Below are 13,648 nucleotides of genomic sequence, written 5' to 3'. Positions count from 1 at the left end.
GGTCACACCCCACCGAAGCCTTAATAGCTCCCAGGGTGTGATCTGTGAGCCAGATCTCATGAATGATACTGAAACAGATCTGTTTGAAGGCCTTAAAGGCCAAGGGGTGACAACAGTGAGGTATATCATTATTCGTCAATATAACAAGGAAATCCCAACAAAACATGTTATATTGATATTCGACAATTCTACAGATCCTGAATCAGTTATTACATGTTTTATTTATTGCCCCGTCAGGCCATCCATCCCCAACCCGCGCCGGTGTTTTAAATGCCAGTGGTTTGGGCATAATACCAACTCCTGCCGTGGCCAAATTATGTGTCCAAAGTGTGCCCAGCACCATCATCCATGTTACAACTGCCCATCGCAAACCCTCATATGTGTTAACTGCCACGAACCCCACGGGGCCTACTCTAGAACATGCGAGAAGTTCAAACAGGAGAAGGAGATCATCAAAGCGAAAGCCACTGAGAACCTTACCTTCTCTGAGCCGCCAAACAGGTTCGCCGCTTTCCCCCTGGCGAGGTAGGCCGACGCAGCTCGCGGGGGGGGGGGGGGGGCAGAGCGACGTGTGGTTTCCACGGGGACTCACATCAGCGAGTCTGACCTGGTCCCGCCCCCGCCCGCCGCTGGGTTGCCTCACGCAGCCCAACCCGTCACCACACCGCTTACTGAGGCAGCGGCGTTTGTGGTACAAACCGCTTCTGTCGGGACCGGTGCCGCTCCCGCTCCTGCCTCCCCATCCTCCAGTGCGTTGGAGGGTGCCGAGGGGATAAACGCCGGCGGCCCCGCATCGGAGGTTGTATAGGGCGCCACCTGTGGCACACTGTACACCCTCCGCGGTGGCGACTCAAACGAAGGGCCCCTGAAGGGGGGCCAAGTTTAGGGGGACTGGTCCGACTGGCATCCCTCTGACATCCGACGATGAGATGGATGTCACGCCGTTTCTGCCTGCAACGCAGCGCAAGGTGCAGCCTCCGACGTCCAAGCCAACAGAAAGGCCCAAAAATCACAGAATAACAACCCCGAAAGACAGCACATGAAAACACACACTCCAGTTATCCTTAAATGTAAATAACGGCATAGAAAACATTATTCAATTGAAGTGCAGAGGCCTCCTTAAAAATCTTGACGATGTGTATGAGATGCTGCATGCCAATCAGCCAAGCGCATGTGTCTCCAGGAAACTCATCTCAATTCCACGCAAAAAATTTCTTAAATAGGCGCATGATATTCATAAAGGACAGGGTTTGCTGCACACACTCTTGGGGCGGTGTGGCCATTGTCGCCCGTAAATCATTAGCATGCCACCCTGTCACTTTGAACACTGTCCTTGAGGCTGTAGCAATCCGTACGATAATATCTATTAGGTTAATAACGGTGTGCTCAATTTACATTTCTCCTCATCTGCGCTTCTGAGCTCTGATTGCCCTTCTGAACGGACCCATGTGGTAGTGACCACTTCCCCACTTCACTAACGTATATAGGTAGATGCCCAAGGAGCCCGTCTTCTCACAACACGTTTAATGAATCAAAAGCAAACTGGAGTACATTCATATAAACATCTAAACTAAACTATACCACATATCCATAGAACACCCAAACGCGGAGGAAGCAGCCCACCTCATCATGGTGCACATCCTCGACGCCGCCGAAAACTCTATTCCCAACACCTGCGGTGCCCCGCGCAACCAGAGGAGGCCGTGGTGAAATGAGGACTGTAGGCGGGCGCGGGAGGCGCCGAACAAGGCGTGGGGTATCCTCCGTCGGTACTCCACGTCGGATAATCTCATTTCTTTTAAACGGGCAAAGGCTTTGGGGAAGCGGGTGCACCGTGAGGCGAAAAGTGAGAGTTGGCGCGAATTCCTCACTTCCATCAACTCATACACAGACACACGCAAAGTCTGGACATGAATACGAAAACTCAAAGGACAACAAACACACAGCCTGCCCCTTGTAAGTACTACAGGGGACACACTCGTAGACCAGGCTAACACACTCGCACAACACTTCCGACACGTGTCGAGCTCAGCACATTACACTAACACTTTCGCGCAACACAAAAACATCTGCAGAGAAAAAGCCCTTACATGACAAAGACAAATCAAAAACTTCTTAACACTCTGAATTCACACACTATGAGTTGAGGGCTGCCCTGAGCACGTGCAAACCTTCAGCGCCCGACGCACATAAGATTACATATACCATGATGCAACACCTACACCCAGACACTCTTGAGACCCTCCTAAACCTAGAAAACATAATATGGCTTTCGGAGCAGCTTCCAAGGTCTTGGAGGGAGGCCACTGTAGTGGCTTTCCTTAAGGAAGGTAAGGGCCCTCTCTTTCCCGCTAGCTCTTTCCCGCTGTGTTAGTGTTTTTCGACATCGACAAGGCCTATGACACCGCTTGGCGTTACGGCATACTTAGTGACCTGAAGTCATTCGATGTTTCGGGTAACATGCTAAACACCCTTATTAGTTACTTGTAGATGAGAACGTTTCCAGTGAGAGTCGGTAGTGCACTCTCCAAGGTTCACGCGCAAGAAAACGGCGTGCCGCAAGGTGGCGTGCTGAGCTGCACTCTCTTCATAGTAAAGATGAACTTTCTTGGTAAGGCATTGCCACCTACAATCTCTGATTCCATGTATGTAGATGACGTACAGATTTCCTCTAAATCATGTATTATGTCAACCTGCGAACGTCAAGTCCAGCCGGGCGTCAAGAAACGTTCCCGCTGGACTGACAAAAATGGTTTTAAATGAATCCCAGGAAAAGCTATTGTGTTGTGTTCTTCAGGAAGCGTGGGATCCACCCAGACCCAGAAATCACTCTTGAGGACGCACCGATTCCTGTGAACAAGGAGCAGAAGTTTTTAGGTATTTTATTTGATGAAAAGCTTACATTCATTCCTCATACCAAATAGCTCAAATGAAAATGCTTAAAAAATGAACATTCTTATGGTCCTCTCACACCAATCTTATGGGGCTGACAAACAACTCTGGCTGCGCCCTTACACAGCCTTCGTGGGGTCTCGGCTTGACTACGGCAGTGTCATGTATGGGTCAGCTACAAAAACAGCCCTTAAAATTCTCAACCTGGTCCTGCATGTTGGCGTTCGCCTCTAATGCGGCGCTTTCTGCGCTAGCCCTGTCGAGAGTCTGTGTGTCGAGTGTGACAACTAGTGCCTAGGGCATCAGCTGGAGTATGTTGACTTGCTTTATGCATCTAAGATCGTATCTCTCACAAACCATCCTCTCAATCCTAGAATGATCAACACATAAAATATTTTTTAAACAGGCCATCTATCTCGTTACCTTTCTCTCTCAGAGCTAGGGAGGAGGCTTCTGCACTCAAGGTCCCTCTCTCAGACACGCACAAATCGCCCATCCATAATTTCAGTCCACCATGGAATCAACGTCCTACATCATGCGCCCTGTCATTCACACTAGCAGAAAAAAAGGGTACCCAGGAGTGCGATTTTGTAGCACTGCCTTTTCGTGCAGGACAAGTACAGGCGCGCAGAATTCTTCAGCGACGCGACCAAAACGGCTTCTATGGTCTCTTGTGCAGCGCACGGGACAAATAGTAGAGTTGGCAAAACAATAAATTTTCTTAACAGCATTTACCTGGCAGAAGCGTATGACATCGTAGTCGTTTCAAATCCCATCATCAAACATAAAACTCCCAAGATCATCGTGTACACAGATACCCTAAGCGTTGTATAGGCACTGCCATCAGGAAGGCCATCTAAAAACTATGTGATCAATGCTCTTTTGTAGGTACTAATGACTGCATATGCCTCAAATCTTCGAAGAACTACATGCTGGGCGCCAGGGCACTGTGGAATACCTGACAATGAGGCCGCCGATCAAATCGCTGGTGCTGCTGCTGTCATGACTACAGTTGACATTACAATTGACATTCCAAATGACATTTGACGTTACAATTGACAATTGACTACAGTTGACATTACATTACAGTTGACATAAGACCGACCTAAAGACACACATCATACGACAGCTTCGTAACACATGACAATTACACTTGATTCCACAAACAGACAACAAACTACATGTAATAAAACCACAATTGGAACACTACACAACTGACTCACACAACAGATACACTGAAGTCGCATTGGCTAGGCTGCGGATAGGCCACACATATCTAAGGCACCCCCACCTGCTCACTGGAACTTCGTGACCCATGTGTAGCAGGTGTGGAAAGGGCCCATCTGAAGTCCACATACTAATCACATGCAAGGCACTTGACACAACACGACACGAACATTGCCCTGAATTATGCAGACGACACATTCCACTGCACCAATCATACGTTTAGCCGACGAGCCAATGTTTTCTAGTTTACGTGTTTTTAAGTTTTTAGCTGAGGTAAGATTTCTGGAGCTCTTGTCATATCACATGTAATCCTCCTGGTTCTATACACCAGCCATATCCATTGCCTTTTGGTTTGCGTCACTTTTACTTTTAGTCACATGTTTTAGTATTTACGGTCTCATAAAAAATTCTGTAACTTCTTTTCTGGCGCTCTTTGCCCTTGTTGGCCTTGCGCCATTAAGCACCAACCATCATCATGATCAGAACTGGCGTCACACAAATGGAAGCACTGGTATGTGACCGCTTAATTATTCGCAAATAAACCAACACTAAGCAGCACTCACGCGCGCCAATTGTTACAAACGACAGATGAAGTTTTGGCGCGAACTAGCCGAGCTCTCCCGTACCGCGCAAGACAACATGAAATGGTGAGTCCCGTTTTCAGCAGCCGGCCGGAGCAGGCGAACGATGTTATTCCACCAGTCAGGTATACTTCAAACACAGCCACCGACACCAAAGCGCACCTCACAGACACGCACAGCAATACTACGGTGGTTTGAATGCCACAAAAGAGACGCAGATGTCCGAGCGACACGTCTGTCTAACAGCCAAGCCGCGCAGAAAAAGAACGTGCAAAGGCACAACGCTCAACCAGTTCTACGGACACCGTTGCGCTAAGACACGCAAATGACCCATTCCTAGAGAACGTGTAACACTATCTCGCACGCTATTTTGAATACGCTGCAGTTTAGTTCGAGTACGCTTTGTTTCGTAGCACGATGGCTCTTGAGGTAACTACTTTTTGCGGCGTTGTTGCCTGTTCACCGCTTTGTTTCGTAGCACGATGGCTCTTGAGGTAACTACTTTTTGCTGCGTTGCTGCCTGTTCACCGCTCTAACCATCGCGTGTGCATACGCCACGCACACGGCAATCGCGTGGCCAAATGTGCTTTTGTCCGCCTGCTACGCGTGATGAGCACTGCTGACAGCGGACGGCTAGCAGGTACGGAAAAACCGAGAAATGGGTTGAAACACCACGTTAAAACACTAATCGGTTGCATGGTATTTCAAGCCGGGGCGTCACAGCAGCAGCCATGTGAGGTAACTCTACAGGTAACGCGGTACCGTTCCAGAATGGAATATTAACGAGCGTGATGCATTTGCCGTGACCGGTGAGCGGGGCGGTACGTGTGTCAAACAGGTGGCCGCTGAGGAAAGCTCTCACTGTGGGGGGAATATGCTGCGGTAATGGAAGGCAGACTGCTTACCAGGGTAATTCACGTCAAACGACAAAAAATGAAAGCGAAAAAAGAGGTGCGAACACGCCGCAGCAGTGAAGTAGTTTCCCAAGCAGCAGAGAACGATTGCCAATAATTGGATACCCCATGGGTCCCCTTTGGCTTACGAGCTATCGGCAACTCATCGGCAACTCGGCTGAACGATTGATTGAGCGCCAAGCAAACAGTGACCGGAAGTAACGTCACACGGAAAGCCCATTGGAGGCCAAGAAGCGGAAACTATGACTGAGGCAGCCAAATACGACGCCTTGCCCTAAGCGGCAGTATAGAGAAGCAGCGACTAGATTGTGTAAAGGAAGACAATGATACTGCGTCAGAGACGAAAGAAAAGATACGTGGTTCAAGCAGGCGCTACGCCTGCTCAGTGATGTTCGTTGTACGCACCGTAGGTAGTCGCATGCTCGCCACATGCGGTCGTTAACTGTGCCCGCAACTTACGCCACCAGCTAAGCGCCTCACCAACCTATATAATACCGGCGCTAACATTGTGTCACCCGATAAAAGAAGTGCATAAGATTAACCCCAGACACTCTAAATCCCCGGGAAACTAGAAAAGCACCGGAAACCATATAAAATGTCTCGCAATAAAATTGTAAAACAGAAGTGTATGGCTTCTAATTGCGAGAATTTCGAAATGATTTTTCATATTTGTCGGGCCAATAGCGCCGAACGCTCTCTGCGGTAAACGATGAGTGGCGCCACGCGGACAATTTACAAAACCTAAAAATACGTCAGTATGTGATATCAGTAAACAGTGAGGTACAAATCACTGGCATGACCATAAACAGAAGCGGCAGAGCCGATCACGCAGGCGCGAGAATACTAAGAATATTTGAGCATTCAGCTTAGCTTGCAAAATGTCAATACATGAGACAGCAGCAATGAAAGAAGAAACAAAGCAAACCTGCGCGGAGTGAACACCAGTTGGATATCGGTCAGCCTTCCGTACCAGAGACCCACACTAAAGAGAGCCAAATAACGACCATTGTCACAACAGCGTATAGGTAGTCCCGGCGCCCTATATCTTTGAATATATCTTTGAATATTTGTGCTAGGCCACTATCCTAGCACAAATAGAGCCCCTGGACAAAAACTGGGACCGGAAATCCTATCGAAAATATGCCGCACCTCCAAAAAGAAAAGGTCTGGATGCCATGACGGCTACGTCACCAATCCAGCAGATCTCCACTACAGCCCTCCCACTACCGAAAAACATAACCCAGACATACACATAAACAGGCAAAACTCTAGGATCAAATTGTATTGTAGCGGCAGCTCCAGCGACATCGCTGGATCGAGCGCCGCTCCTCGCGCAGCAGCCCGATGGACATGGACACAGGCTGCGTGGCCGCGCGAGCGCACGAGGACACGGGGGTCGCACTGGTGCTGACAAAATAGAATCTGGTTTTGCCTTGCGACGAACGGTCGTCCTGTCTGAGGCTCCTTCCTCTCGCCCGACATAGCGCCCTACAGTATCAAGGAAAGCTCCCAAACTATAGAAACACACTATACGCCGACTACGGGTCGTTTGAAAGGACGAAGGCAACAATTGTTGCTTGTATACTACAGTGTCAATCACTGTGACTTCCTTACCCCCTGTGGGATTTGTCGACCCCCAAAGATGAGACTAGAGCTTCTAGGCAGGGGAGAAGCGACCATCAAGGTTTGCAGTTACTGGAACGTCGAGCGGTAAAGTGAAGAGGAAGAAAAACAGTGTGTGCGCTCATGCGGCCCGAGACGATGATGATGCCAACCAAGGGAGATTGGCCAAAGGCCATCAGGTCGATCAGGTTAGCTGGCCGCAGCAGGTTGATGGCGGTCGATGGCGATGCGGCGGTGACCCTTTCAAAGAGATTCTACATCTTCCCGGCCACAAGGACGTGGAGCCAGCATTCTTAAAAAGGGTAGAGACGTTGGGCGGTGAGCCTGGTTCAATCGGATAATGTCCAACGAATTTGAAGTCGATAGCTGAAGGGTGAAGTTCTATGCACTGGCGTTCTCCGCTGTTTTCTGCGCCAGAACGAGAGGACTCTGGTTCCAGGAGCTCCCGATGCGAAAAGATCCATGCAGGTTCTTCCCACCACGACGGGGAATGTAGTAGCGACTGGGCTGCAATTTCTTTTGTTAGAGTGTCAGGTTCTCGCTTCCTGAGCAGCACTGCCCCTTATCTGGGATGTTAACCAACTGGTCACGTCTTCGTTCTTCTACATCGAAGTTGTCGGAGAGGTCGACGTTCTGCTTCCGAAGAAGAGCGGGTTCATATCTTGAGTCTACAAACCGTGTCTTGTTCTTTGCGTTTACTGAGACATGATCGTTTGTCGAAGCATGTACCGGATCTTTACTGACTGTGGCCTCCGATTCTCCTAATTATTGCAAGGCGAAAGGTACACCAGGCAGGCTCGCGTGTAGAACCACGACGCTCAGTGGACTGCTTTCGGTGGAGTCTGAACACGTCTTTGAACTGTCCAGCCCAGACGTGCTTTTACAGCATTCATGCTGGGTTCAACTGTTTTTATGTTCCCTGTCAGTATGACCCAGTAGAATTCGGAACCAATCAAAATCGATATGCGCTTGCCCCTTCCTGATCCCTTCCTGAAGTACAGATGTCGTGTTGATACCGTGCTACTTTAAAACATTTATGATCTTGTCGTGAGCAGGAATCATCTGGTTGCGGATGGACCAAACCTCCAATGCTTCCACGCAGAGTGTCATGAATCCCGCGCAGAGTGTCAGGAATCCCGTGGGGTCTTGCAGGTGCACCCTAACCTTCCTTAAGGTTTCATTGTCCGTTTCCCTCCGAAGATTGCTAGGGTCAGGACCTCCTCACCGATAAACTGGCACCCTAGCTTCCGTGAGATTTCGGTAGTGATGAACGTTCGCTGACTACCTCAGTCCAAAAGCACTCTGCACCTTTCAGCGCATCGGGAACCAGAAGCCTGGACGGTCAGTGTCTGAAGGAGAACAACACATTCAGCTTGTCCCGAGGGAATTAGCACGGCGGCGGAAGTCACTTGTCTATTTCGAAGACTTTCTAGGTCTTTGTTGCACATTGAAGGAACGTGCCGTCGTTTGCAAAGAGGGCAAACGATCTTCCACCTACAATGCCGAGCGAGGTGTCCTGGTGTGAGACAACGGAAACAACGTCCGTATTTTGTGAGAAGGAACTTCTTTTGTTTCATTGTGATGTTTTTATCTGACCAATACCCTGTATCATGAGGTCCAGAACAAAAAAGGCACTTTTGCTTCTCTTTAGTTGTGGCATTCAGGGCTGCTGCAGAATGTCGATGTCCCAAAGTTCCTGTTCGACGCTGCTCCCCTGGTTCGTCATTTGCCTTAAACTTCGTTCTTGGGAGCGCGTTCAGTAAAGCAGTTTCGAGACACTCAAGTTCGCCTCCGAAAAAGTTAATTAAATCGTCGATTTGTTTATTGTGGCCTGTGGGTTCGTGATCACGCTCCACTCCGATTGACGTTGAAGCCTTAGATGACGTTTTTTAATGCCGGTGTTACCTCATGACCAGGTGTCGAGGGAGTGCTCTGAGGAGGATGAGTCGCGTGGCACAATGAGTCTGTGGGCTAGTACCACGCGCATTCAAGCTTCTGCAGTGTATCTCCACGTCGTCGTAGAGCTTCCGCAGTTGAGTTATGTCACTTGGGGACGAAACAGGTGGTGTATCAATCAGTGCCCACAGGTGGTCTTGCGCAATAAGACTATCGTCGCCGAATCATTTTTGAAGTATTTCAATCGCGTCATTATAGCCCTGTTCGGTCACGGGCAGTCCAGAAACTGATGCAGCCGCGGAGCTGGTCAGAAGGCTACTCAAGTACTAAAATTTATCCGTCGCCTGCAGTTCAGAATTGTTGTGTACAGAGGACTCGAAGAGACTCCAAAATCTGGTCCAGTTCCGATGGTATCCGTCAAACGTCATCAGTTTTTATGCCGGTAGCTTCGTTAAAGTGGTTTCGGGCTCGCTATAGGGCTGTCTCGTTACAGAAGGCAAAGCGAGATACTCACCAGCCTACTGGTCTCGAGATCTGTAGCGAAGCTCCACCACGATCATCACCACCTTGTCACTGAACGAAGTCGCGTTGGAGGTCTCTTCTGTGACCATTTCCTCCGTCGCTTTCAGGAAAATGTCGTCGTCAAGCTTTTGAATCGGTTGATGTATGGCCTCGATCCTCTCCAAGGATATCGCTTCGTCCATCATTGAAGTCAGGGTGCCACTTCGGAGGTCGTCTTCTATCTCGGTCAAGAAGGCTGAAAGCTTGTCCCGAAGGGTGGTCCGTCACCGGAGCTTCCACTCGATCGAAGTGATCCTTGTTCCTTGGAGGTAGGTCCTCCGGTCTTTCAAGCAGAAGCCGTCGAAGAAAGGCTGTCGGTCCTGCTTATCGGTGTTGGCCTGGCAGACACGAGTCCCGGGTCGTTTCGGCACCAAGTTGTCGGATCCGTCAACCCCCAAGGACGAGACTCGAGCGTCAAGGTAGAAGAGAAGCAACCATCAAGGTCTGCAGTTAATAGAAAGTCGAGCGGAAAGTGAAGGGGAAGAAAATAGTGCGTGCGCTCATGCAGCCCGAGACGATGATGATGCCAACCAAGGGAGGTTGGCCGAAGGCCATCAGGTCGATCAGGTTAGCTGACCGCAGCAGGTTGATGGCGGTCATCGGCGATGCGACTGTGACCCCTTCAAAGAGATTCTACACTCTCCACAGACACAAAAGAAAAGCGGAAATCCTCTTTACGATCCGCCTAAGGGAACTCTGCTTAAACCTCGTTACACACGCTCAATAGGCCATTAGTCTCTTGGCTGCCGGCATGGTACCTACACAATTGAGGAGGATTCTTAAAAACACAAAGATTAAAGTTCACGTCACGTCGAAACCAGGACACGGCGGTCTGGAAGAGAACGATGCAGCCGACGAAGATCCCCGCGAACTCGCATACCGTGCTCCGGGCTGAGAACGACTCCCACACTTCTCTTTGAGAAAATATTGAAAACTTCTCGCTCATCCTAGGTCTAGGAACACCAGCCTTCCCCGTGCCACACAAGGATCTAAGCGCTGAATAACTGCAAACAAAGGGCGCGATATAATCAAATACATATATCCAAAAGTGTAGACGGGTGATGTTAAGTATAAAACGTGCGACATTAACCTTAAACTGTGCTAAGTACTGGCAAACACCCAACCTCTCTACGCGACGTTGTCATATTCAAGAATATGCTCAGGGGCTAACAACTCACGTTAAATTTTGCTCAATGAAGCTCTAACTCTCCCTCTTTCTCGCTTTGTCTCTCTCTCTCTTTCTGTCTCCTTCTGCGTGTGTGTTATAAATAAACCGAAACATGCAGCTAGCCCACATCACCAGAGAATAAATACGGTGAGACGCTGACACTGTCACCTTCTTTCTCAAACTGACCAACACAGCGCAGCCGCAAACTTTCAGGCCAACATATTATAGCACAAGTGGAAGCGTCTGCCATTCTTGTGCCGCAGTGATCGTTGTGGTTAGTCTATCTATAGTCACTGAACTGCAATTCTCGGAAAGCATAAACTGTAAATGTCCGACTCCAGTCCAAACAGCTCCCTCCAGTCCGAAGGAACACTATCGCGGCTTACATCTTAAGATCTAAACGTAGTTGTCACCTGAAACTTTTTTATTTGTATTTTGTTTATTTGCTTATTTGTGTTGTGGCCGAGAACTACGGTTATTTTTCGGGTTTTATGAGACATATAAGCCTCGTACTAATAAATGTGTCCGTTTTTCTGTACATCTCTCCGGGTTTGTCTTCTGAAAGCAAAGCTTTCTAGCTCTACCAGCCAACAGTTCTTTCGTGGCGTGCGGTGCAACGAACTCTTAAAGCGTCGGAGGCGGCGGCGGAGGGTTTCACTCACGGAGCAAACTAGAGATGGCGCCGCGAATGTACCCAATTTCCCGCGCGAGAGGGTCTGCTCACCGGCGGCCGCGTCCTAGGTACGACTTTGTCGTCGGTTCCAGTGGCAGTTGTTTTAGCCCTGTTTTGGTGCAGCATCGCGTCCATAGCGGAGTCCCTTCGCGCAGCTTGATTGACTTGTTCGACACCATTTCCAGGGTAACCCGCACCCACGGAATTAAGTGGTCGTACGGCAAACATACGTTAAGGATTGGCTTGCAGGGCGCGAAAACAAAATCTACAAGCCCCATACAGAGACATTTGGTCGCTAGAGAAACGCTATGTTTTGCGCACTGCTTGCCACGAATAGGACTCCGTTTTTCTAAATTGGTGCTTACCAATTCGGTTGTGTTTTGAGATGTATAACAAAAGGCGAAACTAGCAACAGGTTCTGATGAATAGGAATAAAAAGTTCCCTCAGCTTTCTCGAAATTCTCAAAATTACTATGCTAACTAGTTTAAATCTGTATAAATGGAAAGCACTAAGCTCACATGCCGCATTGTTTTGGTGCGTGCGCTTGTGTCGCGCGGTGGTGTAGCCCCAAGCTAGCATATCAGGATGGCTAGGTTCCACTGTCTCACTCTTCGAAAGACGCTCTGCACGTTTTCTCTCTGCCAACCCACGGCCGGGCTACAGTGGCGGCGTCCGCCGCTCTAGCCCGGCCGTGGCCGACGCTGCTGCGTTTGGGACACCGCCCCAACCAATTCCAGGTAACGGCTGGCGGCATCTCTGGTTTCACTCCTTGTAGATATACGAGTGTGAATTCAAGTGATGTCACATGGGCAATTTTTGTGGGTGCCGTCTAAAGCTTTGTTTTCCAACCACCTTCGCAGCGTATATTGGAGCCAATTTTTTTCCATTTTTTGCAATTTTTCAAAAAAAAACGTTCCGTCTCGGCTGCATTCCCGCTGAAGCTGCTTCTATAATGCAAAGAGTCCCAGAGTCCCTCACGGGTTGTCACAAAATTTGAATAAAAAACGTGGCCAGGATGAATCGTCGGAACAAGTTTTAAGAAGCCACATAAGGCAAAAATGTAAAAAGCAAGGAAATTCCGAAAAGTGAAGTTACCAAATCAAGAGTGTGCATCAAACATCTTTCCTACAAAGCGCAGACAAAACAATTCCCTGCTCACATAATGCTGCTCACTCACTTTAAAGGCGAAAGCTTGGTGGTACACGCAACAACTTTTTTCCTAGAACATCGCATTTGGATCGCTTTGTTCGCTTTCGCTTGCTTCTGTTTTGGCACGAATTACTACGACCGCCTTCCTGTGCGCTACACCGTGTATGCGCCTTTTTCTTAGCATTTGTTTCTTTGTTTTACGGCGCGAATTACGTCAGCAAGCAGAGCCGCACACGCCACAGTTGTTCCTTGGAATAATGATGATGATGGTTGGATGTTTATGGCGCAAGGCCAACTGGGGCAAAGAGCGCCAAAACAATAGTCATATATGAGGGGTGAAACCCTAAACACTACGAAAAGTCAGCAAAAACAAGAGTAAAATCACAAAACAACAATGAGCATGGCTGGTGTATAGGGCCAGGGAGTGATCACGCGTGGTATGAAATGAGGTCTAAAAATTGAACTTTTAAATATTTAAAAACGCACTTGATAGAAAACATGGGATCGTCAGAGAGGAAAAACGCTGGGTGTAGTCTGTATAGCTGTGGGAAGTGTTTGCGTCGTGTTGTGTGAAGTGCTTTGCATTGAATGAGTATGTGAACTACGGATAGGGCCTCTCCACACCTGCCACACTGGGGTCTTGAAGACCCCGTGAGGAGATACGAGTGTGTGACATGTGTGCGCCCTATCTATAGCCTAGCAAGGGCAACTTCTGTGTATCTGTTGCGTGTGTCAGTTGTGTATGGTCCCAAGCGTGGTTTTATAACGTGTAACTTGTTATCTGTTTGTTCACTCCAGTGTGTTTGCCATCTGTTGCGAAGTTGGTGTCTGATGTGTGACTTCATGTCTGTGTATGGCACTGTTGCTATGTCCATTGTATTCAAGAGTGTAGCTGCAGTGGCCATTCGATCTGCGGTTTCGTTCCCGGCAATTCCAGAGTGCCCTTGAACCCAACAGAAAGTT

At 48.8% G+C, this 13,648-nt stretch overlaps 1 protein-coding gene across 1 annotated transcript in view; it reads left to right on the top strand.

Moving 5' to 3' along the window:
* The window catches only part of LOC144176020 (tachykinin-like peptides receptor 86C), an 833,985-nt gene that overhangs the window by 347,518 nt on the left and 472,819 nt on the right, over positions 1-13,648 (top strand). Inside the window, exon 5 of the mRNA XM_077705128.1 lies at positions 10,749-10,752. Coding sequence (XP_077561254.1) covers positions 10,749-10,752 — 4 coding nt within the window. The remainder of the gene's footprint in view (positions 1-10,748; positions 10,753-13,648) is intronic.

The sequence above is a fragment of the Haemaphysalis longicornis genome, unplaced genomic scaffold, assembly GCF_048455015.1.
Source record: "Haemaphysalis longicornis isolate Haplotype H1 unplaced genomic scaffold, Haemaphysalis longicornis Haplotype H1 scaffold_1, whole genome shotgun sequence".
In the NCBI taxonomy this organism is placed as follows: Eukaryota; Metazoa; Arthropoda; class Arachnida; order Ixodida; family Ixodidae; genus Haemaphysalis; species Haemaphysalis longicornis.
The sequence above is the reverse complement of the archived record's forward strand: the minus strand, read 5'-3'. Positions and strand labels throughout refer to the sequence as shown.